The sequence below is a fragment of the Polypterus senegalus genome, chromosome 10 (genome assembly GCF_016835505.1).
Source record: "Polypterus senegalus isolate Bchr_013 chromosome 10, ASM1683550v1, whole genome shotgun sequence".
Lineage (NCBI taxonomy): Eukaryota > Metazoa > Chordata > Cladistia > Polypteriformes > Polypteridae > Polypterus > Polypterus senegalus.
The window spans coordinates 6,412,075-6,438,727 of record NC_053163.1 but is presented as its reverse complement, the minus strand read 5'-3'; the positions used below and the strand labels follow the sequence as shown (position 1 = coordinate 6,438,727).

Sequence of the window (26,653 nt, the reverse complement as noted above, 5' to 3'; positions counted from 1 at the left end):
TCCAAATACGGTATTCGGATCAGCACAAATAGTGGATTTTTATTAATATTTATTTCGTAGAAATTTTTTGCCATTTTTTGTGTTCATAAAAAATTCTTTGAAGTATAATCACCACGACTAACAAAGAATATTCTACTTGCCAGGACCAGTCGAGGGTCAGCTTCTAACTTGGACTTGAGGATACCAGGATAGGCTTTAGCTTTCTGTGACCCTCTATTGGGTTCAATAAAATGACCGAAAGAGGGAAATACGGCAGGCCGAGTGGTGCGGTGGTTAAGACTTTGGGCCTGGGGCTTCAGACACTGAGGTTGTTGGTTCGGATCCTGCTACCCACACTGTGTGACCACAAACAAGCCGCTTTGTCTGCTTGCCCCCCAATTGGAAAAGGAAATGGAACTGTGAAAGAAACATTGAATTGCTTGCAAGCTACTAAGGATTTAAAGCTGTTTTATCATAAGAGCAGGTTATTCATACAGGCGTCTGCCATAAGATAAGGTGAAGTAAGCTGAACTCGGCTAACTTCCTGTAGGAACGCGTCCGTTAGACACAGGAAAGATGACCTGTCCTTCTTTGTGGCCCCATTTGACACGAACATAAAAAAGAAATGGTTGGCCAAACTGACGAAATACTTAGATGCTGTTTCATAAGTAAGGGGGAAGGAGAAAAATGAATATTAAAGCCCACTGAAACTGGAAAACTTTGCTCTTCTGCTTTCAATCCACGTCCTCACCTGTGACTGAATAAAGACTGATTGATTGAACTGTTCCTGTCTTCCTCGGGTGTTACTTCCACAGACCCAACTGCATCTCAGATGTTGTAAGTCACGTTGGCTAAAGGTGTCAGCCTAATAATTAAAGATTCTGAGCACACAATTGGAGTTTGAGAGGATGAAACTTTATTTTTATTTGAAATTCAAACAGTATTGACTAACAAATAACCAATTAACCTGCTGATTTCTTTTAAACAATTAACATCAATTAAAAAGTAAAGAAAAAAAATGGCATCAGAAAAAAAAAATGATAGGTCATCGCAAATGATCCGAATCAGTCCAAAATACTTAGCAGTTCTAATGAATTACAACGACACAAACAACTCACAATGTGCTGCCATGTTGGAAAAGACAGCAAGAAAAAGGCAACGCGATAAGGAACAGGAAGAAAGGAAAAGTCAAAATGGCGTTGGTCGAATGCCAGGGAGAAAAATCAAACCTGAAGTACCAAAGCACAATTCATAAGAACGTAAGAAATGTGACAAACGAGAGGAGACCATTCAGGCCATGATGCCCATTTGTTTAGCTGATTGCTAAGCTGTCCTGGACGTTCTGCTCAGACTATGCAACTAATGAGACCACATCTGGAGTGCTGTGTGAAGTTCTGGTCTCCACACCACCAAAGTGACATAACAGCACTTGAAGCCGTGCACAGGCCTGCCACCAAGGGGGACAAACGGGACTCTGGTCTGGGGTCCTAATGGAAGGTGGCCCCTTCACACTTGATTTTTATTATGCTGATGTTGTGCGTAGATATACAGTATATTTGGACAATTATTCAAGTTACATGTAATAGTAAAGTTAAATCATTTAGCTTACAACAATACAAGTGAGTGTTTTAATAGCCGTGCGCTCCACGCAAGTAGATATCGTGCTCGTGTCGTGTGAAGAACGCTTGTCAAAGGGCGGCAGCGCGCTTCTCAAAGACAAAGGAGAGCCGACGCCGACGTCCTAGAGCTTGACGTTGAGTCGTATGTTTGTTGTACAGGGTTATACGTGGATAATGGATTGACTTCGCGCTGTAATTGAATACTTTCGTTTCACACACACAGGCGCTGTTCTGTCTCAGACAACAGCGATACTTTTGTGCACTATCGTGGATGTTGGCGTGTATGGTGTAGCAGAAGTCCGTCTCCGTAGTTTGATAATTCATTCGCTTGGGTGTTTATTGTCGCTTTTAAAGCAGTGACGAGTGTGCGTTGGTTTTGTGTGAATCACTATTTCTGGATCACCCGGATTTTTTGAAAACTTTCAAGTTTGATACAGCAAGTTACCATACTGATTGTACGCCATGTAGATAACCCTAACCGTTAGTATATATTAAAATGTTCATATGTTACTCCTATTCATTGCATTGGTGTAATTGTACCGTTACACGTTAGATAATACATAGGCCTATCTCATTAATGTATTGTTTCAATTCCGCTCTGAGCTTCCGTTAGCACTGGCTTTCCTTCTCGCAGTCAAACTTTGATGTGCGAGAGACTTAACTCATCAAGTATGGTATTCACAAAATCAGCCTTGTCGCTGTCGGACAAACTACATTTCGATCATTTTGTATACGTATTTGAAGGTTTGGGCATGTGGGGACCCGGCAGAAGGCTCACATGTACCCATTTGTCTGGGGACCAAATATTTCTGGCGGCGGGCCTGCCGTGCACAGGAAAGCAACCAGGTGCATCATGGGACTTAAGGACGTGCCCTACTGTGACAGACTCAGAGACTTAAACCTGTTTAGCCTCGAGCAGAGGAGACTGCGTGAGGACCTAATGAAGGTCTTCAACATCCTCAAAGGCGTTGATCAAGTTGATTCACCCAAAATCTTTCAACCGTCAATCACGTACTCGAGGACACCAGTGGAAATGAAAGGGAAGTATTAACTTCTGTGCCATGCAATATTATGAAAACTATAATAAGAACTCTAACTATAATAAGAAATACATTAGAAAAGGTCCTTCATGAAAATACTACACTAAGTAACAGTCACATGGATTTACGAGAAGCCATGATATGTTAGTAATCGGGTCTCCGTAGTGAGTTTGTTGGCTTTAGAGGTGCATCAAGAGGATGTCCTAACATTAAAATTCAGGTTGTAGTAAGAAATGTGAGGTCCAACGCTTGCACGGATTGGATGTTGCGCAGGGTCATGGGGTCCAGCGGCTGTGGGTCATCTGTTGGTGACGTGAGATTCTCTGATCTCAAGTTTGCTGACGGTGCTGCAATCTTCGCTGAGTCGATGGAGGCTCTGATCAGGGCTCTCGAGAGACTGAGCAAGGGGTCTGAGTGTCTGGGCTTGCAAGGGTCCTGATAAAAACCAACATCCAGGCCTTTAATGACCTCTTGGGCACGGCCATCAGCAGTGTGTCTCTTCCAGTGAAATCAGTGACGGATTGGGAGAGCATGGTGGGTGGCTGGGTGGGTGTGTCATGAGGTCGCTGGAAAGGGGTGTGTGGTGCAAAACGATGAAGGTCCAAGTCTTTAGAGTCCTGGTGCTTCCAGTTTGAGAGATATGGACTCTCCAGTGACCTGAGACGCAGACCGGACTCCTTCATGTGTGTCTCTTTAGAGAATTCTTGGGCACCGCTGGTTTGACTTTGTGTTGTTCACAGAGTCCCGAATGAGGCAAATGACCTGCATTGTGAGGGAGCGTAAGTTACGGCTGTGCGCCATGTGGTGTGATGACCTGAGAGATCCTCGTTGTTGAGGGTCTGAGCGACTGGTCCAGGCTAAGGGGACACCTACATAACACCTGGCTGAGGCAGATAGAGGGTCATTTCAGGAGGGTGGGACTGGACCACGTGTCTACCTAGGGGGTTGCCAACCGGGATAACGAGCTGTTTTGTCGTGTGGTGGGTGCAGGAATGGGCCGTAACAGTGCATGTCCCCCCTCACTGACCTGACCTGCATGGATATACAGTAAGAAGTCATTACCGGTCATATGGGCCCTGTTGTTTTACTGACAATTCAGTTGGTGTTTTGCCTCCTTGTCTTTGCTGAATAATTCCGTCTATCTAGACGGGCCTTTTTCACACTCAATACTAAACCTGAAACTCTTAAAGTCAAACAGGAGGAAAGCAAAGATCAAAAGTGAAAACAGAAAGTCCTAAGCAAATATTATTGAGAAAGAAAACACTGCAATTCCCTTGAGGTATCTGAAAACTTTTATAGCCATTGTGTGATGATGTCACGTGTTATGACACCGATGTTCATCAGGTTAGCGATGTCATCGGTGATCACATGACTAACAAGAGCAAACATGCAGCACTTACAAAGAAAATATGGCTGACGTGATTCAAATAAACAGACAGACCATAGAAATGAATTAAAACCACGTAGAAATGTGCAGAAATCAATGAGCGACTGTCAAAAACAATAGCAATGGAAAGCCGTTGAACATGAGACGTCTCTAAGACATTTAGTAACAAGAAGCCACACGATGTCTAACTGTGAGACTGTGACAAGACTTGTCAAGGGGTATTAAACATCCCCAAGCCCTTCTTTTGGGAGGCATGATTGGAGTTTTCATGTCAGGCTTCATCTCAACATCTGAGCCAGCCCGGTCCGAGGTCCCAACAGCTTCCAGAATCAGGCGGTCCTGTGGGTAAGAAACCTCCTGTTAGTCAAATTGTCTAAAATCAGTAGTGGAAGATGGGGTTGGAGGAGATGCAAGCAGACACATAATCATCACAATTGTTACATTTTGATTTGGTTTGATATCATAACCTGCTGTAGTGCCGGTGGCTCCCACTAGAGGGCAGCAGTTCATCATTGTAGCCTCATATGACAAAATACCTTCTAAGGCTTCATTTCACTATACAGGAAAGTCATGTCATGTCTTTATCTAATCTCCTTAATCCAAACCAGGGGTGTGTTTAGGGCACTGGAGCCTATCCCAGCCAGCATGGTGCTCAAGGCTGCAACAAACCCAGGACAGGATGCCAGTCCATTGCAGGGCAAACACACACACACACACCAAACACATACTAGAGCCAGTTTAGCATCGCCAGTTCACTTAACCTGCCTGTCTTTTTAAAGTGAGAGGAAACCCACTCAGACATGGGGTGAACATGCAAACTCCATACAGGGAGGACCCCGGGTGTGGACCTGGGATGCAAACCTGGGTCTTCTTACTGTGAGGCAGCAGCCCTACCACTGCGCCATGTGCTGCCCTTCATACAGAACAGTGGAATATAAAATGGATACGTTCCATACTCCTGGTTTCAAAAGAGAAGTAACAGCTCCAAAGGGAATAACTTTACTGAAGTGACGTTTACAGTCACGGGTAGCCTGTCCATTGTACGCTGCACCAACACGCCAATCCCCGCTCACTCATACAGGCCCGATTCAGAGTTTGAGATGTGGGTTACTCCTAACTGGACCAGCGTGTGTGTGTGCATATGTCTGTTTTATTATACCTTGTGATAAACTGGAGTTCAGTGACAGCTGTTTTATTTTATAATTATGATTAAAAAAATATTAAATGTATTAAATCCCTCTCAGTTCCCCCCTTCACGATTTACCTTGGCATATGCCACGCTGAACCCACTCTCGACATCTCGTTTACAAAGGACCAGCATTTTGTCTTCTCATCTGCACAAAAAATGAAAATGTCACCGTCATCACTTTGCCGAGCCCATCTTTCTGTTTTCACTCATTTCTGTTTTCCGTTCCATGACTGCCAATCAGAGCACTGGTTAGCCAGCTACATGCTGAAAACGTAGAGGCCTTGCCCAGTTTACAACAGCAGACAGGAGCGAGTTGGTCAATGGACATTCATCAGTTGATCAAATTGAGGGGGCAAAGTAGTGACCCCCCCCCAGCCCCAACTTAAATGATTGCTTTCTGTTCGTTTTGCCCACATCGTGTTGTGGACCACTCAGGTGTTTATAAATTTTTTAACCATCCCATCTTTCATAAAACTTTCCTGCTGAAATGACATGTAGGGAAACTTATCAGAGACGTCTCCTACCTTCCACGTTGTAGATTCTATCCTGCATGTTGTCCAGGATACGTCTGAGCCCTTTGTAGTCGTTAACGTAGAAGGTGTTGCTGTCTTTGGGTTCAGAAGCCAGGCTCTTCAGATTTTTGATGTTCACAGAGCCAACCTGGAGAGGAAGAAGTACAGTTTTCTCACTCCTGTAAAGACTCAAAGGATGGTGAGTGGGCACCTGGAGCCCAGTTATTATGACGAGGACATCTTGAATGATTTTTACCCCAATGGCGTATCTGATGACGTGTTTTCGTCCAGACGTTTGGTCACGTAATCGTATTCTTTGTCAAAGTCAGTGCTGTACCCGTCTGTGATGATCAGCAGCACTTTGGTCGCTTTCTCTTTTGCTCCATATTGGGTGTTGTACAGCAGATTTCCACTGAGGAAATAAAAAACAGAAAGTGGTAGGAGGTCTTAAACTGGTCCACCATCTTCTCTTTCGTTCATCTTTACTCACATTGTGTAATTCAAGGCTTTGTGTGTGTTGGTTGACAGCATCATATGCTGCATATTGGTCAGGAGTTTCTCCGGATCTCTAATTGCCTGATATCTGGAAAAATTGAACTCTGTGCGAACATCCGAAGAGAACTGCACTGCAGCAAACTGCATGAAGACACAACACGAGAAATCTGTCATGGAGAGTAGCTCAGCAAAAGCAGCTCAAACATGGAGATAATGACCCCCCACTGGAGAAACCCAATGAAGTCTAACATCACCTGAATGGAAGTGCTGCTCATATTCTTCATGATGTCAATGATGAAACTCTTGCTGTTTATGAAATCAGCATTTCTAAGACTTCCAGAGCTATCAACCAGAAATACAAGGTCAACGTTGTGTTTGGTGCATTCTAGGGAAAAGAAAAGCCAAGGAAAAGAGTGAAAAAACAGCCATCACTAAGTGAAGTGGAGTCAGTCCTCCTCGGTTGACAGAGTCAGACGTTCACATTTAAGAGTCCACTTGAATCTGAGCAGCCTCGTCATGGTCACATTTGCTCATACCTAAATGAGGTCATTGCTCATAGCTAAACAACCTGTCTCTTGGTATCTCCTCCATGTTCTTTAGACCTTCTGGATATGACACATATGGAGGAGCTGGACTGTGCAACCTGAATCAGGTACCTCCTCATGCCACCAGTATAGTGTCGCAAGGACACTAGCGAAACGCAAAACTAGAGAAGAATAAGTTAGGAAGGATAAGGAGAGAGCAATTGTCTGTGGCCACCACTCCCTTCTTGGGGGTTGTCCTGCTGTGTCCCCTCCAGTGCCCGCGTTGTCACCTTCGCACGATTCACAATCGTTTATGTTTCCTAAATGGACAGATTGATATCCCTGAAGCTTAACTGACGTGGTGTTCAACTGTGATGATGTGAGTGTTCCTTCATTTTTGAGCAGTAATATCATATCATCTATTCCAAGTGTATACAGTATATATATTCTAAGTGTTGTGCATGAACAAGCTTATTTTCCTAAGAACGGCAAACTTAACGTAACGTATTTGCAAGTGAAGAACTTGAACGTGAGCTTGTTCAGTTTTATGTGACATCCTGGATCTGGTTTATGTCCAGATTAAACGTTTTGCCTTACCCTGTAATGTAGGGGTGGAGCCGATTCCAAATACGGTATTCGGATCAGCACAAATAGTGGATTTTTATTAATATTTATTTCGTAGAAATTTTTTGCCATTTTTTGTGTTCATAAAAAATTCTTTGAAGTATAATCACCACGACTAACAAAGAATATTCTACTTGCCAGGACCAGTCGAGGGTCAGCTTCTAACTTGGACTTGAGGATACCAGGATAGGCTTTAGCTTTCTGTGACCCTCTATTGGGTTCAATAAAATGACCGAAAGAGGGAAATACGGCAGGCCGAGTGGTGCGGTGGTTAAGACTTTGGGCCTGGGGCTTCAGACACTGAGGTTGTTGGTTCGGATCCTGCTACCCACACTGTGTGACCACAAACAAGCCGCTTTGTCTGCTTGCCCCCCAATTGGAAAAGGAAATGGAACTGTGAAAGAAACATTGAATTGCTTGCAAGCTACTAAGGATTTAAAGCTGTTTTATCATAAGAGCAGGTTATTCATACAGGCGTCTGCCATAAGATAAGGTGAAGTAAGCTGAACTCGGCTAACTTCCTGTAGGAACGCGTCCGTTAGACACAGGAAAGATGACCTGTCCTTCTTTGTGGCCCCATTTGACACGAACATAAAAAAGAAATGGTTGGCCAAACTGACGAAATACTTAGATGCTGTTTCATAAGTAAGGGGGAAGGAGAAAAATGAATATTAAAGCCCACTGAAACTGGAAAACTTTGCTCTTCTGCTTTCAATCCACGTCCTCACCTGTGACTGAATAAAGACTGATTGATTGAACTGTTCCTGTCTTCCTCGGGTGTTACTTCCACAGACCCAACTGCATCTCAGATGTTGTAAGTCACGTTGGCTAAAGGTGTCAGCCTAATAATTAAAGATTCTGAGCACACAATTGGAGTTTGAGAGGATGAAACTTTATTTTTATTTGAAATTCAAACAGTATTGACTAACAAATAACCAATTAACCTGCTGATTTCTTTTAAACAATTAACATCAATTAAAAAGTAAAGAAAAAAAATGGCATCAGAAAAAAAAAATGATAGGTCATCGCAAATGATCCGAATCAGTCCAAAATACTTAGCAGTTCTAATGAATTACAACGACACAAACAACTCACAATGTGCTGCCATGTTGGAAAAGACAGCAAGAAAAAGGCAACGCGATAAGGAACAGGAAGAAAGGAAAAGTCAAAATGGCGTTGGTCGAATGCCAGGGAGAAAAATCAAACCTGAAGTACCAAAGCACAATTCATAAGAACGTAAGAAATGTGACAAACGAGAGGAGACCATTCAGGCCATGATGCCCATTTGTTTAGCTGATTGCTAAGCTGTCCTGGACGTTCTGCTCAGACTATGCAACTAATGAGACCACATCTGGAGTGCTGTGTGAAGTTCTGGTCTCCACACCACCAAAGTGACATAACAGCACTTGAAGCCGTGCACAGGCCTGCCACCAAGGGGGACAAACGGGACTCTGGTCTGGGGTCCTAATGGAAGGTGGCCCCTTCACACTTGATTTTTATTATGCTGATGTTGTGCGTAGATATACAGTATATTTGGACAATTATTCAAGTTACATGTAATAGTAAAGTTAAATCATTTAGCTTACAACAATACAAGTGAGTGTTTTAATAGCCGTACGCTCCACGCAAGTAGATATCGTGCTCGTGTCGTGTGAAGAACGCTTGTCAAGGGGCGGCAGCGCGCGCTTCTCAAAGACAAAGGAGAGCCGACGCCGACGTCCTAGAGCTTGACGTTGAGTCGTATGTTTGTTGTACAGGGTTATACGTGGATAATGGATTGACTTCGCTGTAATTGAATACTTTCGTTTCACACACACAGGCGCTGTTCTGTCTCAGACAACAGCGATACTTTTGTGCACTATCGTGGATGTTGACGTGTATGGTGTAGCAGAAGTCCGTCTCCGTAGTTTGATAATTCATTCGCTTGGGTGTTTATTGTCGCTTTTAAAGCAGTGACGAGTGTGCGTTGGTTTTGTGTGAATCACTATTTCTGGATCACCCGGATTTTTTGAAAACTTTCAAGTTTGATACAGCAAGTTACCATACTGATTGTACGCCATGTAGATAACCCTAACCGTTAGTATATATTAAAATGTTCATATGTTACTCCTATTCATTGCATTGGTGTAATTGTACCGTTACACGTTAGATAATACATAGGCCTATCTCATTAATGTATTGTTTCAATTCGCTCGAGCTTCCGTTAGCACTGGCTTTCCTTCTCGCAGTCAAACTTTGATGTGCGAAGACTTAACTCATCAAGTATGGTATTCACAAAATCAGCCTTGTCGCTGTCGGACAAACTACATTTCGATCATTTTGTATACGTATTTGAAGGTTTGGGCATGTGGGGACCCGGCAGAAGGCTCACATGTACCCATTTGTCTGGGGACCAAATATTTCTGGCGGCGGGCCTGCCGTGCACAGGAAAGCAACCAGGTGCATCATGGGACTTAAGGACGTGCCCTACTGTGACAGACTCAGAGACTTAAACCTGTTTAGCCTCGAGCAGAGGAGACTGCGTGAGGACCTAATGAAGGTCTTCAACATCCTCAAAGGCGTTGATCAAGTTGATTCACCCAAAATCTTTCAACCGTCAATCACGTACTCGAGGACACCAGTGGAAATGAAAGGGAAGTATTAACTTCTGTGCCATGCAATATTATGAAAACTATAATAAGAACTCTAACTATAATAAGAAATACATTAGAAAAGGTCCTTCATGAAAATACTACACTAAGTAACAGTCACATGGATTTACGAGAAGCCATGATATGTTAGTAATCGGGTCTCCGTAGTGAGTTTGTTGGCTTTAGAGGTGCATCAAGAGGATGTCCTAACATTAAAATTCAGGTTGTAGTAAGAAATGTGAGGTCCAACGCTTGCACGGATTGGATGTTGCGCAGGGTCATGGGGTCCAGCGGCTGTGGGTCATCTGTTGGTGACGTGAGATTCTCTGATCTCAAGTTTGCTGACGGTGCTGCAATCTTCGCTGAGTCAATGGAGGCTCTGATCAGGGCTCTCGAGAGACTGAGCAAGGGGTCTGAGTGTCTGGGCTTGCAAGGGTCCTGATAAAAACCAACATCCAGGCCTTTAATGACCTCTTGGGCACGGCCATCAGCAGTGTGTCTCTTCCAGTGAAATCAGTGACGGATTGGGAGAGCATGGTGGGTGGCTGGGTGGGTGTGTCATGAGGTCGCTGGAAAGGGTGTGTGGTGCAAAACGATGAAGGTCCAAGTCTTTAGAGTCCTGGTGCTTCCAGTTTGAGAGATATGGACTCTCCAGTGACCTGAGACGCAGACCGGACTCCTTCATGTGTGTCTCTTTAGAGAATTCTTGGGCACCGCTGGTTTGACTTTGTGTTGTTCACAGAGTCCCGAATGAGGCAAATGACCTGCATTGTGAGGGAGCGTAAGTTACGGCTGTGCGCCATGTGGTGTGATGACCTGAGAGATCCTCGTTGTTGAGGGTCTGAGCGACTGGTCCAGGCTAAGGGGACACCTACATAACACCTGGCTGAGGCAGATAGAGGGTCATTTCAGGAGGGTGGGACTGGACCACGTGTCTACCTAGGGGGTTGCCAACCGGGATAACGAGCTGTTTTGTCGTGTGGTGGGTGCAGGAATGGGCCGTAACAGTGCATGTCCCCCCTCACTGACCTGACCTGCATGGATATACAGTAAGAAGTCATTACCGGTCATATGGGCCCTGTTGTTTTACTGACAATTCAGTTGGTGTTTTGCCTCCTTGTCTTTGCTGAATAATTCCGTCTATCTAGACGGGCCTTTTTCACACTCAATACTAAACCTGAAACTCTTAAAGTCAAACAGGAGGAAAGCAAAGATCAAAAGTGAAAACAGAAAGTCCTAAGCAAATATTATTGAGAAAGAAAACACTGCAATTCCCTTGAGGTATCTGAAAACTTTTATAGCCATTGTGTGATGATGTCACGTGTTATGACACCGATGTTCATCAGGTTAGCGATGTCATCGGTGATCACATGACTAACAAGAGCAAACATGCAGCACTTACAAAGAAAATATGGCTGACGTGATTCAAATAAACAGACAGACCATAGAAATGAATTAAAACCACGTAGAAATGTGCAGAAATCAATGAGCGACTGTCAAAAACAATAGCAATGGAAAGCCGTTGAACATGAGACGTCTCTAAGACATTTAGTAACAAGAAGCCACACGATGTCTAACTGTGAGACTGTGACAAGACTTGTCAAGGGGTATTAAACATCCCCAAGCCCTTCTTTTTGGGAGGCATGATTGGAGTTTTCATGTCAGGCTTCATCTCAACATCTGAGCCAGCCCGGTCCGAGGTCCCAACAGCTTCCAGAATCAGGCGGTCCTGTGGGTAAGAAACCTCCTGTTAGTCAAATTGTCTAAAATCAGTAGTGGAAGATGGGGTTGGAGGAGATGCAAGCAGACACATAATCATCACAATTGTTACATTTTGATTTGGTTTGATATCATAACCTGCTGTAGTGCCGGTGGCTCCCACTAGAGGGCAGCAGTTCATCATTGTAGCCTCATATGACAAAATACCTTCTAAGGCTTCATTTCACTATACAGGAAAGTCATGTCATGTCTTTATCTAATCTCCTTAATCCAAACCAGGGGTGTGTTTAGGGCACTGGAGCCTATCCCAGCCAGCATGGTGCTCAAGGCTGCAACAAACCCAGGACAGGATGCCAGTCCATTGCAGGGCAAACACACACACACACACCAAACACATACTAGAGCCAGTTTAGCATCGCCAGTTCACTTAACCTGCCTGTCTTTTTAAAGTGAGAGGAAACCCACTCAGACATGGGGTGAACATGCAAACTCCATACAGGGAGGACCCCGGGTGTGGACCTGGGATGCAAACCTGGGTCTTCTTACTGTGAGGCAGCAGCCCTACCACTGCGCCATGTGCTGCCCTTCATACAGAACAGTGGAATATAAAATGGATACGTTCCATACTCCTGGTTTCAAAAGAGAAGTAACAGCTCCAAAGGGAATAACTTTACTGAAGTGACGTTTACAGTCACGGGTAGCCTGTCCATTGTACGCTGCACCAACACGCCAATCCCCGCTCACTCATACAGGCCCGATTCAGAGTTTGAGATGTGGGTTACTCCTAACTGGACCAGCGTGTGTGTGTGCATATGTCTGTTTTATTATACCTTGTGATAAACTGGAGTTCAGTGACAGCTGTTTTATTTTATAATTATGATTAAAAAAATATTAAATGTATTAAATCCCTCTCAGTTCCCCCCTTCACGATTTACCTTGGCATATGCCACGCTGAACCCACTCTGCGACATCTCGTTTACAAAGGACCAGCATTTTGTCTTCTCATCTGCACAAAAAATGAAAATGTCACCGTCATCACTTTGCCGAGCCCATCTTTCTGTTTTCACTCATTTCTGTTTTCCGTTCCATGACTGCCAATCAGAGCACTGGTTAGCCAGCTACATGCTGAAAACGTAGAGGCCTTGCCCAGTTTACAACAGCAGACAGGAGCGAGTTGGTCAATGGACATTCATCAGTTGATCAAATTGAGGGGGCAAAGTAGTGACCCCCCCCCAGCCCCAACTTAAATGATTGCTTTCTGTTCGTTTTGCCCACATCGTGTTGTGGACCACTCAGGTGTTTATAAATTTTTTAACCATCCCATCTTTCATAAAACTTTCCTGCTGAAATGACATGTAGGGAAACTTATCAGAGACGTCTCCTACCTTCCACGTTGTAGATTCTATCCTGCATGTTGTCCAGGATACGTCTGAGCCCTTTGTAGTCGTTAACGTAGAAGGTGTTGCTGTCTTTGGGTTCAGAAGCCAGGCTCTTCAGATTTTTGATGTTCACAGAGCCAACCTGGAGAGGAAGAAGTACAGTTTTCTCACTCCTGTAAAGACTCAAAGGATGGTGAGTGGGCACCTGGAGCCCAGTTATTATGACGAGGACATCTTGAATGATTTTTACCCCAATGGCGTATCTGATGACGTGTTTTTCGTCCAGACGTTTGGTCACGTAATCGTAATCTTTGTCAAAGTCAGTGCTGTCCCCGTCTGTGATGATCAGCAGCACTTTGGTCGCTTTCTCTTTTGCTCCATATTGGGTGTTGTACAGCAGATTTCCACTGAGGAAATAAAAAACAGAAAGTGGTAGGAGGTCTTAAACTGGTCCACCATCTTCTCTTTCGTTCATCTTTACTCACATTGTGTAATTCAAGGCTTTGTGTGTGTTGGTTGACAGCATCATATGCTGCATATTGGTCAGGAGTTTCTCCGGATCTCTAATTGCCTGATATCTGGAAAAATTGAACTCTGTGCGAACATCCGAAGAGAACTGCACTGCAGCAAACTGCATGAAGACACAACACGAGAAATCTGTCATGGAGAGTAGCTCAGCAAAAGCAGCTCAAACATGGAGATAATGACCCCCCACTGGAGAAACCCAATGAAGTCTAACATCACCTGAATGGAAGTGCTGCTCATATTCTTCATGATGTCAATGATGAAACTCTTGCTGTTTATGAAATCAGCATTTCTAAGACTTCCAGAGCTATCAACCAGAAATACAAGGTCAACGTTGTGTTTGGTGCATTCTAGGGAAAAGAAAAGCCAAGGAAAAGAGTGAAAAAACAGCCATCACTAAGTGAAGTGGAGTCAGTCCTCCTCGGTTGACAGAGTCAGACGTTCACATTTAAGAGTCCACTTGAATCTGAGCAGCCTCGTCATGGTCACATTTGCTCATACCTAAATGAGGTCATTGCTCATAGCTAAACAACCTGTCTCTTGGTATCTCCTCCATGTTCTTTAGACCTTCTGGATATGACACATATGGAGGAGCTGGACTGTGCAACCTGAATCAGGTACCTCCTCATGCCACCAGTATAGTGTCGCAAGGACACTAGCGAAACGCAAAACTAGAGAAGAATAAGTTAGGAAGGATAAGGAGAGAGCAATTGTCTGTGGCCACCACTCCCTTCTTGGGGGTTGTCCTGCTGTGTCCCCTCCAGTGCCCGCGTTGTCACCTTCGCACGATTCACAATCGTTTATGTTTCCTAAATGGACAGATTGATATCCCTGAAGCTTAACTGACGTGGTGTTCAACTGTGATGATGTGAGTGTTCCTTCATTTTTTGAGCAGTAATATCATATCATCTATTCCAAGTGTATACAGTATATATATTCTAAGTGTTGTGCATGAACAAGCTTATTTTCCTAAGAACGGCAAACTTAACGTAACGTATTTGCAAGTGAAGAACTTGAACGTGAGCTTGTTCAGTTTTATGTGACATCCTGGATCTGGTTTATGTCCAGATTAAACGTTTTGCCTTACCCTGTAATGTAGGGGTGGAGCCGATTCCAAATACGGTATTCGGATCAGCACAAATAGTGGATTTTATTAATATTTATTTCGTAGAAATTTTTTGCCATTTTTTGTGTTCATAAAAAATTCTTTGAAGTATAATCACCACGACTAACAAAGAATATTCTACTTGCCAGGACCAGTCGAGGGTCAGCTTCTAACTTGGACTTGAGGATACCAGGATAGGCTTTAGCTTTCTGTGACCCTCTATTGGGTTCAATAAAATGACCGAAAGAGGGAAATACGGCAGGCCGAGTGGTGCGGTGGTTAAGACTTTGGGCCTGGGGCTTCAGACACTGAGGTTGTTGGTTCGGATCCTGCTACCCACACTGTGTGACCACAAACAAGCCGCTTTGTCTGCTTGCCCCCCAATTGGAAAAGGAAATGGAACTGTGAAAGAAACATTGAATTGCTTGCAAGCTACTAAGGATTTAAAGCTGTTTTATCATAAGAGCAGGTTATTCATACAGGCGTCTGCCATAAGATAAGGTGAAGTAAGCTGAACTCGGCTAACTTCCTGTAGGAACGCGTCCGTTAGACACAGGAAAGATGACCTGTCCTTCTTTGTGGCCCCATTTGACACGAACATAAAAAAGAAATGGTTGGCCAAACTGACGAAATACTTAGATGCTGTTTCATAAGTAAGGGGGAAGGAGAAAAATGAATATTAAAGCCCACTGAAACTGGAAAACTTTGCTCTTCTGCTTTCAATCCACGTCCTCACCTGTGACTGAATAAAGACTGATTGATTGAACTGTTCCTGTCTTCCTCGGGTGTTACTTCCACAGACCCAACTGCATCTCAGATGTTGTAAGTCACGTTGGCTAAAGGTGTCAGCCTAATAATTAAAGATTCTGAGCACACAATTGGAGTTTGAGAGGATGAAACTTTATTTTTATTTGAAATTCAAACAGTATTGACTAACAAATAACCAATTAACCTGCTGATTTCTTTTTAAACAATTAACATCAATTAAAAAGTAAAGAAAAAAAATGGCATCAGAAAAAAAAAATGATAGGTCATCGCAAATGATCCGAATCAGTCCAAAATACTTAGCAGTTCTAATGAATTACAACGACACAAACAACTCACAATGTGCTGCCATGTTGGAAAAGACAGCAAGAAAAAGGCAACGCGATAAGGAACAGGAAGAAAGGAAAAGTCAAAATGGCGTTGGTCGAATGCCAGGGAGAAAAATCAAACCTGAAGTACCAAAGCACAATTCATAAGAACGTAAGAAATGTGACAAACGAGAGGAGACCATTCAGGCCATGATGCCCATTTGTTTAGCTGATTGCTAAGCTGTCCTGGACGTTCTGCTCAGACTATGCAACTAATGAGACCACATCTGGAGTGCTGTGTGAAGTTCTGGTCTCCACACCACCAAAGTGACATAACAGCACTTGAAGCCGTGCACAGGCCTGCCACCAAGGGGGACAAACGGGACTCTGGTCTGGGGTCCTAATGGAAGGTGGCCCCTTCACACTTGATTTTTATTATGCTGATGTTGTGCGTAGATATACAGTATATTTGGACAATTATTCAAGTTACATGTAATAGTAAAGTTAAATCATTTAGCTTACAACAATACAAGTGAGTGTTTTAATAGCCGTACGCTCCACGCAAGTAGATATCGTGCTCGTGTCGTGTGAAGAACGCTTGTCAAAGGGGCGCAGCGCGCGCTTCTCAAAGACAAAGGAGAGCCGACGCCGACGTCCTAGAGCTTGACGTTGAGTCGTATGTTTGTTGTACAGGGTTATACGTGGATAATGGATTGACTTCGCGCTGTAATTGAATACTTTCGTTTCACACACAGGCGCTGTTCTGTCTCAGACAACAGCGATACTTTTGTGCACTATCGTGGATGTTGGCGTGTATGGTGTAGCAGAAGTCCGTCTCCGTAGTTTGATAATTCATTCGCTTGGGTGTTTATTGTCGCTTTTAAAGCAGTGACGAGTGTGCGTTGGTTTTGTGTGAATCACTATTTCTGGATCACCCGGATTTTTTGAAAACTTTCAAGTTTGATACAGCAAGTTACCATACTGATTGTACGCCATGTAGATAACCCTAACCGTTAGTATATATTAAAATGTTCATATGTTACTCCTATTCATTGCATTGGTGTAATTGTACCGTTACACGTTAGATAATACATAGGCCTATCTCATTAATGTATTGTTTCAATTCCGCTCGAGCTTCCGTTAGCACTGGCTTTCCTTCTCGCAGTCAAACTTTGATGTGCGAAGACTTAACTCATCAAGTATGGTATTCACAAAATCAGCCTTGTCGCTGTCGGACAAACTACATTTCGATCATTTTGTATACGTATTTGAAGGTTTGGGCATGTGGGGACCCGGCAGAAGGCTCACATGTACCCATTTGTCTGGGGACCAAATATTTCTGGCGGCGGGCCTGCCGTGCACAGGAAAGCAACCAGGTGCATCATGGGACTTAAGGACGTGCCCTACTGTGACAGACTCAGAGACTTAAACCTGTTTAGCCTCGAGCAGAGGAGACTGCGTGAGGACCTAATGAAGGTCTTCAACATCCTCAAAGGCGTTGATCAAGTTGATTCACCCAAAATCTTTCAACCGTCAATCACGTACTCGAGGACACCAGTGGAAATGAAAGGGAAGTATTAACTTCTGTGCCATGCAATATTATGAAAACTATAATAAGAACTCTAACTATAATAAGAAATACATTAGAAAAGGTCCTTCATGAAAATACTACACTAAGTAACAGTCACATGGATTTACGAGAAGCCATGATATGTTAGTAATCGGGTCTCCGTAGTGAGTTTGTTGGCTTTAGAGGTGCATCAAGAGGATGTCCTAACATTAAAATTCAGGTTGTAGTAAGAAATGTGAGGTCCAACGCTTGCACGGATTGGATGTTGCGCAGGGTCATGGGGTCCAGCGGCTGTGGGTCATCTGTTGGTGACGTGAGATTCTCTGATCTCAAGTTTGCTGACGGTGCTGCAATCTTCGCTGAGTCGATGGAGGCTCTGATCAGGGCTCTCGAGAGACTGAGCAAGGGGTCTGAGTGTCTGGGCTTGCAAGGGTCCTGATAAAAACCAACATCCAGGCCTTTAATGACCTCTTGGGCACGGCCATCAGCAGTGTGTCTCTTCCAGTGAAATCAGTGACGGATTGGGAGAGCATGGTGGGTGGCTGGGTGGGTGTGTCATGAGGTCGCTGGAAAGGGTGTGTGGTGCAAAACGATGAAGGTCCAAGTCTTTAGAGTCCTGGTGCTTCCAGTTTGAGAGATATGGACTCTCCAGTGACCTGAGACGCAGACCGGACTCCTTCATGTGTGTCTCTTTAGAGAATTCTTGGGCACCGCTGGTTTGACTTTGTGTTGTTCACAGAGTCCCGAATGAGGCAAATGACCTGCATTGTGAGGGAGCGTAAGTTACGGCTGTGCGGCCATGTGGTGTGATGACCTGAGAGATCCTCGTTGTTGAGGGTCTGAGCGACTGGTCCAGGCTAAGGGGACACCTACATAACACCTGGCTGAGGCAGATAGAGGGTCATTTCAGGAGGGTGGGACTGGACCACGTGTCTACCTAGGGGGTTGCCAACCGGGATAACGAGCTGTTTTGTCGTGTGGTGGGTGCAGGAATGGGCCGTAACAGTGCATGTCCCCCCTCACTGACCTGACCTGCATGGATATACAGTAAGAAGTCATTACCGGTCATATGGGCCCTGTTGTTTTACTGACAATTCAGTTGGTGTTTTGCCTCCTTGTCTTTGCTGAATAATTCCGTCTATCTAGACGGGCCTTTTTCACACTCAATACTAAACCTGAAACTCTTAAAGTCAAACAGGAGGAAAGCAAAGATCAAAAGTGAAAACAGAAAGTCCTAAGCAAATATTATTGAGAAAGAAAACACTGCAATTCCCTTGAGGTATCTGAAAACTTTTATAGCCATTGTGTGATGATGTCACGTGTTATGACACCGATGTTCATCAGGTTAGCGATGTCATCGGTGATCACATGACTAACAAGAGCAAACATGCAGCACTTACAAAGAAAATATGGCTGACGTGATTCAAATAAACAGACAGACCATAGAAATGAATTAAAACCACGTAGAAATGTGCAGAAATCAATGAGCGACTGTCAAAAACAATAGCAATGGAAAGCCGTTGAACATGAGACGTCTCTAAGACATTTAGTAACAAGAAGCCACACGATGTCTAACTGTGAGACTGTGACAAGACTTGTCAAGGGGTATTAAACATCCCCAAGCCCTTCTTTTGGGAGGCATGATTGGAGTTTTCATGTCAGGCTTCATCTCAACATCTGAGCCAGCCCGGTCCGAGGTCCCAACAGCTTCCAGAATCAGGCGGTCCTGTGGGTAAGAAACCTCCTGTTAGTCAAATTGTCTAAAATCAGTAGTGGAAGATGGGGTTGGAGGAGATGCAAGCAGACACATAATCATCACAATTGTTACATTTTGATTTGGTTTGATATCATAACCTGCTGTAGTGCCGGTGGCTCCCACTAGAGGGCAGCAGTTCATCATTGTAGCCTCATATGACAAAATACCTTCTAAGGCTTCATTTCACTATACAGGAAAGTCATGTCATGTCTTTATCTAATCTCCTTAATCCAAACCAGGGGTGTGTTTAGGGCACTGGAGCCTATCCCAGCCAGCATGGTGCTCAAGGCTGCAACAAACCCAGGACAGGATGCCAGTCCATTGCAGGGCAAACACACACACACACACCAAACACATACTAGAGCCAGTTTAGCATCGCCAGTTCACTTAACCTGCCTGTCTTTTTAAAGTGAGAGGAAACCCACTCAGACATGGGGTGAACATGCAAACTCCATACAGGGAGGACCCCGGGTGTGGACCTGGGATGCAAACCTGGGTCTTCTTACTGTGAGGCAGCAGCCCTACCACTGCGCCATGTGCTGCCCTTCATACAGAACAGTGGAATATAAAATGGATACGTTCCATACTCCTGGTTTCAAAAGAGAAGTAACAGCTCCAAAGGGAATAACTTTACTGAAGTGACGTTTACAGTCACGGGTAGCCTGTCCATTGTACGCTGCACCAACACGCCAATCCCCGCTCACTCATACAGGCCCGATTCAGAGTTTGAGATGTGGGTTACTCCTAACTGGACCAGCGTGTGTGTGTGCATATGTCTGTTTTATTATACCTTGTGATAAACTGGAGTTCAGTGACAGCTGTTTTATTTTATAATTATGATTAAAAAAATATTAAATGTATTAAATCCCTCTCAGTTCCCCCCTTCACGATTTACCTTGGCATATGCCACGCTGAACCCACTCTCGACATCTCGTTTACAAAGGACCAGCATTTTGTCTTCTCATCTGCACAAAAAATGAAAATGTCACCGTCATCACTTTGCCGAGCCCATCTTTCTGTTTTCACTCATTTCTGTTTTCCGTTCCATGACTGCCAATCAGAGCACTGGTTAGCCAGCTACATGCTGAAAACGTAGAGGCCTTGCCCAGTTTACAACAGCAGACAGGAGCGAGTTGGTCAATGGACATTCATCAGTTGATCAAATTGAGGGGGCAAAGTAGTGACCCCCCCCCAGCCCCAACTTAAATGATTGCTTTCTGTTCGTTTTGCCCACATCGTGTTGTGGACCACTCAGGTGTTTATAAATTTTTTAACCATCCCATCTTTCATAAAACTTTCCTGCTGAAATGACATGTAGGGAAACTTATCAGAGACGTCTCCTACCTTCCACGTTGTAGATTCTATCCTGCATGTTGTCCAGGATACGTCTGAGCCCTTTGTAGTCGTTAACGTAGAAGGTGTTGCTGTCTTTGGGTTCAGAAGCCAGGCTCTTCAGATTTTTGATGTTCACAGAGCCAACCTGGAGAGGAAGAAGTACAGTTTTCTCACTCCTGTAAAGACTCAAAGGATGGTGAGTGGGCACCTGGAGCCCAGTTATTATGACGAGGACATCTTGAATGATTTTTACCCCAATGGCGTATCTGATGACGTGTTTTTCGTCCAGACGTTTGGTCACGTAATCGTAATCTTTGTCAAAGTCAGTGCTGTCCCCGTCTGTGATGATCAGCAGCACTTTGGTCGCTTTCTCTTTTGCTCCATATTGGGTGTTGTACAGCAGATTTCCACTGAGGAAATAAAAAACAGAAAGTGGTAGGAGGTCTTAAACTGGTCCACCATCTTCTCTTTCGTTCATCTTTACTCACATTGTGTAATTCAAGGCTTTGTGTGTGTTGGTTGACAGCATCATATGCTGCATATTGGTCAGGAGTTTCTCCGGATCTCTAATTGCCTGATATCTGGAAAAATTGAACTCTGTGCGAACATCCGAAGAGAACTGCACTGCAGCAAACTGCATGAAGACACAACACGAGAAATCTGTCATGGAGAGTAGCTCAGCAAAAGCAGCTCAAACATGGAGATAATGACCCCCCACTGGAGAAACCCAATGAAGTCTAACATCACCTGAATGGAAGTGCTGCTCATATTCTTCATGATGTCAATGATGAAACTCTTGCTGTTTATGAAATCAGCATTTCTAAGACTTCCAGAGCTATCAACCAGAAATACAAGGTCAACGTTGTGTTTGGTGCATTCTAGGGAAAAGAAAAGCCAAGGAAAAGAGTGAAAAAACAGCCATCACTAAGTGAAGTGGAGTCAGTCCTCCTCGGTTGACAGAGTCAGACGTTCACATTTAAGAGTCCACTTGAATCTGAGCAGCCTCGTCATGGTCACATTTGCTCATACCTAAATGAGGTCATTGCTCATAGCTAAACAACCTGTCTCTTGGTATCTCCTCCATGTTCTTTAGACCTTCTGGATATGACACATATGGAGGAGCTGGACTGTGCAACCTGAATCAGGTACCTCCTCATGCCACCAGTATAGTGTCGCAAGGACACTAGCGAAACGCAAAACTAGAGAAGAATAAGTTAGGAAGGATAAGGAGAGAGCAATTGTCTGTGGCCACCACTCCCTTCTTGGGGGTTGTCCTGCTGTGTCCCCTCCAGTGCCCGCGTTGTCACCTTTCGCACGATTCACAATCGTTTATGTTTCCTAAATGGACAGATTGATATCCCTGAAGCTTAACTGACGTGGTGTTCAACTGTGATGATGTGAGTGTTCCCTTCATTTTTGAGCAGTAATATCATATCATCTATTCCAAGTGTATACAGTATATATATTCTAAGTGTTGTGCATGAACAAGCTTATTTTCCTAAGAACGGCAAACTTAACGTAACGTATTTGCAAGTGAAGAACTTGAACGTGAGCTTGTTCAGTTTTATGTGACATCCTGGATCTGGTTTATGTCCAGATTAAACGTTTTGCCTTACCCTGTAATGTAGGGGTGGAGCCGATTCCAAATACGGTATTCGGATCAGCACAAATAGTGGATTTTTATTAATATTTATTTCGTAGAAATTTTTTGCCATTTTTTGTGTTCATAAAAAATTCTTTGAAGTATAATCACCACGACTAACAAAGAATATTCTACTTGCCAGGACCAGTCGAGGGTCAGCTTCTAACTTGGACTTGAGGATACCAGGATAGGCTTTAGCTTTCTGTGACCCTCTATTGGGTTCAATAAAATGACCGAAAGAGGGAAATACGGCAGGCCGAGTGGTGCGGTGGTTAAGACTTTGGGCCTGGGGCTTCAGACACTGAGGTTGTTGGTTCGGATCCTGCTACCCACACTGTGTGACCACAAACAAGCCGCTTTGTCTGCTTGCCCCCCAATTGGAAAAGGAAATGGAACTGTGAAAGAAACATTGAATTGCTTGCAAGCTACTAAGGATTTAAAGCTGTTTTATCATAAGAGCAGGTTATTCATACAGGCGTCTGCCATAAGATAAGGTGAAGTAAGCTGAACTCGGCTAACTTCCTGTAGGAACGCGTCCGTTAGACACAGGAAAGATGACCTGTCCTTCTTTGTGGCCCCATTTGACACGAACATAAAAAAGAAATGGTTGGCCAAACTGACGAAATACTTAGATGCTGTTTCATAAGTAAGGGGAAGGAGAAAATGAATATTAAAGCCCACTGAAACTGGAAAACTTTGCTCTTCTGCTTTCAATCCACGTCCTCACCTGTGACTGAATAAAGACTGATTGATTGAACTGTTCCTGTCTTCCTCGGGTGTTACTTCCACAGACCCAACTGCATCTCAGATGTTGTAAGTCACGTTGGCTAAAGGTGTCAGCCTAATAATTAAAGATTCTGAGCACACAATTGGAGTTTGAGAGGATGAAACTTTATTTTTATTTGAAATTCAAACAGTATTGACTAACAAATAACCAATTAACCTGCTGATTTCTTTTTAAACAATTAACATCAATTAAAAAGTAAAGAAAAAAAATGGCATCAGAAAAAAAAAATGATAGGTCATCGCAAATGATCCGAATCAGTCCAAAATACTTAGCAGTTCTAATGAATTACAACGACACAAACAACTCACAATGTGCTGCCATGTTGGAAAAGACAGCAAGAAAAAGGCAACGCGATAAGGAACAGGAAGAAAGGAAAAGTCAAAATGGCGTTGGTCGAATGCCAGGGAGAAAAATCAAACCTGAAGTACCAAAGCACAATTCATAAGAACGTAAGAAATGTGACAAACGAGAGGAGACCATTCAGGCCATGATGCCCATTTGTTTAGCTGATTGCTAAGCTGTCCTGGACGTTCTGCTCAGACTATGCAACTAATGAGACCACATCTGGAGTGCTGTGTGAAGTTCTGGTCTCCACACCACCAAAGTGACATAACAGCACTTGAAGCCGTGCACAGGCCTGCCACCAAGGGGGACAAACGGGACTCTGGTCTGGGGTCCTAATGGAAGGTGGCCCCTTCACACTTGATTTTTATTATGCTGATGTTGTGCGCGTAGATATACAGTATATTTGGACAATTATTCAAGTTACATGTAATAGTAAAGTTAAATCATTTAGCTTACAACAATACAAGTGAGTGTTTTAATAGCCGTACGCTCCACGCAAGTAGATATCGTGCTCGTGTCGTGTGAAGAACGCTTGTCAAAGGGGGCCGGCAGCGGCGCGCTTCTCAAAGACAAAGGAGAGCCGACGCCGACGTCCTAGAGCTTGACGTTGAGTCGTATGTTTGTTGTACAGGGTTATACGTGGATAATGGATTGACTTCGCCGCTGTAATTGAATACTTTCGTTTCACACACACAGGCGCTGTTCTGTCTCAGACAACAGCGATACTTTTGTGCACTATCGTGGATGTTGACGTGTATGGTGTAGCAGAAGTCCGTCTCCGTAGTTTGATAATTCATTCGCTTGGGTGTTTATTGTCGCTTTTAAAGCAGTGACGAGTGTGCGTTGGTTTTGTGTGAATCACTATTTCTGGATCACCCGGATTTTTTGAAAACTTTCAAGTTTGATACAGCAAGTTACCATACTGATTGTACGCCATGTAGATAACCCTAACCGTTAGTATATATTAAAATGTTCATATGTTACTCCTATTCATTGCATTGGTGTAATTGTACCGTTACACGTTAGATAATACATAGGCCTATCTCATTAATGTATTGTTTCAATTCCGCTACGAGCTTCCGTTAGCACTGGCTTTCCTTCTCGCAGTCAAACTTTGATGTGCGAGAAGACTTAACTCATCAAGTATGGTATTCACAAAATCAGCCTTGTCGCTGTCGGACAAACTACATTTCGATCATTTTGTATACGTATTTGAAGGTTTGGGCATGTGGGGACCCGGCAGAAGGCTCACATGTACCCATTTGTCTGGGGACCAAATATTTCTGGCGGCGGGCCTGCCGTGCACAGGAAAGCAACCAGGTGCATCATGGGACTTAAGGACGTGCCCTACTGTGACAGACTCAGAGACTTAAACCTGTTTAGCCTCGAGCAGAGGAGACTGCGTGAGGACCTAATGAAGGTCTTCAACATCCTCAAAGGCGTTGATCAAGTTGATTCACCCAAAATCTTTCAACCGTCAATCACGTACTCGAGGACACCAGTGGAAATGAAAGGGAAGTATTAACTTCTGTGCCATGCAATATTATGAAAACTATAATAAGAACTCTAACTATAATAAGAAATACATTAGAAAAGGTCCTTCATGAAAATACTACACTAAGTAACAGTCACATGGATTTACGAGAAGCCATGATATGTTAGTAATCGGGTCTCCGTAGTGAGTTTGTTGGCTTTAGAGGTGCATCAAGAGGATGTCCTAACATTAAAATTCAGGTTGTAGTAAGAAATGTGAGGTCCAACGCTTGCACGGATTGGATGTTGCGCAGGGTCATGGGGTCCAGCGGCTGTGGGTCATCTGTTGGTGACGTGAGATTCTCTGATCTCAAGTTTGCTGACGGTGCTGCAATCTTCGCTGAGTCAATGGAGGCTCTGATCAGGGCTCTCGAGAGACTGAGCAAGGGGTCTGAGTGTCTGGGCTTGCAAGGGTCCTGATAAAAACCAACATCCAGGCCTTTAATGACCTCTTGGGCACGGCCATCAGCAGTGTGTCTCTTCCAGTGAAATCAGTGACGGATTGGGAGAGCATGGTGGGTGGCTGGGTGGGTGTGTCATGAGGTCGCTGGAAAGGGTGTGTGGTGCAAAACGATGAAGGTCCAAGTCTTTAGAGTCCTGGTGCTTCCAGTTTGAGAGATATGGACTCTCCAGTGACCTGAGACGCAGACCGGACTCCTTCATGTGTGTCTCTTTAGAGAATTCTTGGGCACCGCTGGTTTGACTTTGTGTTGTTCACAGAGTCCCGAATGAGGCAAATGACCTGCATTGTGAGGGAGCGTAAGTTACGGCTGTGCGGCCATGTGGTGTGATGACCTGAGAGATCCTCGTTGTTGAGGGTCTGAGCGACTGGTCCAGGCTAAGGGGACACCTACATAACACCTGGCTGAGGCAGATAGAGGGTCATTTCAGGAGGGTGGGACTGGACCACGTGTCTACCTAGGGGGTTGCCAACCGGGATAACGAGCTGTTTTGTCGTGTGGTGGGTGCAGGAATGGGCCGTAACAGTGCATGTCCCCCCTCACTGACCTGACCTGCATGGATATACAGTAAGAAGTCATTACCGGTCATATGGGCCCTGTTGTTTTACTGACAATTCAGTTGGTGTTTTGCCTCCTTGTCTTTGCTGAATAATTCCGTCTATCTAGACGGGCCTTTTTCACACTCAATACTAAACCTGAAACTCTTAAAGTCAAACAGGAGGAAAGCAAAGATCAAAAGTGAAAACAGAAAGTCCTAAGCAAATATTATTGAGAAAGAAAACACTGCAATTCCCTTGAGGTATCTGAAAACTTTTATAGCCATTGTGTGATGATGTCACGTGTTATGACACCGATGTTCATCAGGTTAGCGATGTCATCGGTGATCACATGACTAACAAGAGCAAACATGCAGCACTTACAAAGAAAATATGGCTGACGTGATTCAAATAAACAGACAGACCATAGAAATGAATTAAAACCACGTAGAAATGTGCAGAAATCAATGAGCGACTGTCAAAAACAATAGCAATGGAAAGCCGTTGAACATGAGACGTCTCTAAGACATTTAGTAACAAGAAGCCACACGATGTCTAACTGTGAGACTGTGACAAGACTTGTCAAGGGGTATTAAACATCCCCAAGCCCTTCTTTTGGGAGGCATGATTGGAGTTTTCATGTCAGGCTTCATCTCAACATCTGAGCCAGCCCGGTCCGAGGTCCCAACAGCTTCCAGAATCAGGCGGTCCTGTGGGTAAGAAACCTCCTGTTAGTCAAATTGTCTAAAATCAGTAGTGGAAGATGGGGTTGGAGGAGATGCAAGCAGACACATAATCATCACAATTGTTACATTTTGATTTGGTTTGATATCATAACCTGCTGTAGTGCCGGTGGCTCCCACTAGAGGGCAGCAGTTCATCATTGTA

The 26,653-nt window shown here is 44.0% G+C and overlaps 2 protein-coding genes and 1 long non-coding RNA gene across 3 annotated transcripts in view; all 3 read right to left on the bottom strand.

The window, feature by feature from the left end:
• Window positions 1-5,318: 5,318 nt before the first annotated feature.
• LOC120536627 lies at window positions 5,319-6,020 on the bottom strand. Its single transcript, XR_005635159.1, has 3 exons — window positions 5,983-6,020; window positions 5,739-5,874; window positions 5,319-5,359 (listed from the first exon to the last, which is right to left on the bottom strand). It is a non-coding gene; the product is annotated as an uncharacterized LOC120536627 (long non-coding RNA).
• Window positions 6,021-11,275: 5,255 nt separating this feature from the next.
• Window positions 11,276-13,623, bottom strand: LOC120536357 (integrin alpha-X-like). The gene is made up of 5 exons (XM_039764684.1): window positions 13,583-13,623; window positions 13,348-13,504; window positions 13,104-13,239; window positions 12,654-12,724; window positions 11,276-11,728 (listed from the first exon to the last, which is right to left on the bottom strand). Exons 1-5 carry the CDS (start codon window positions 13,621-13,623, stop codon window positions 11,600-11,602), a joined length of 534 nt encoding a protein of 177 aa, XP_039620618.1. The 3' UTR covers window positions 11,276-11,599.
• A 6,497-nt stretch (window positions 13,624-20,120) lies between these two features.
• The window catches only part of LOC120536356 (integrin alpha-L-like), a 13,961-nt gene continuing 7,428 nt past the window's right edge, over window positions 20,121-26,653 (bottom strand). The window contains exons 4-8 of the mRNA XM_039764683.1: window positions 21,209-21,339; window positions 20,950-21,095; window positions 20,715-20,871; window positions 20,471-20,606; window positions 20,121-20,176 (exon numbers count right to left, since the gene is read on the bottom strand). Of these exons, the coding sequence (XP_039620617.1) occupies window positions 20,121-20,176; window positions 20,471-20,606; window positions 20,715-20,871; window positions 20,950-21,095; window positions 21,209-21,339 (626 nt within the window). The remainder of the gene's footprint in view (window positions 20,177-20,470; window positions 20,607-20,714; window positions 20,872-20,949; window positions 21,096-21,208; window positions 21,340-26,653) is intronic.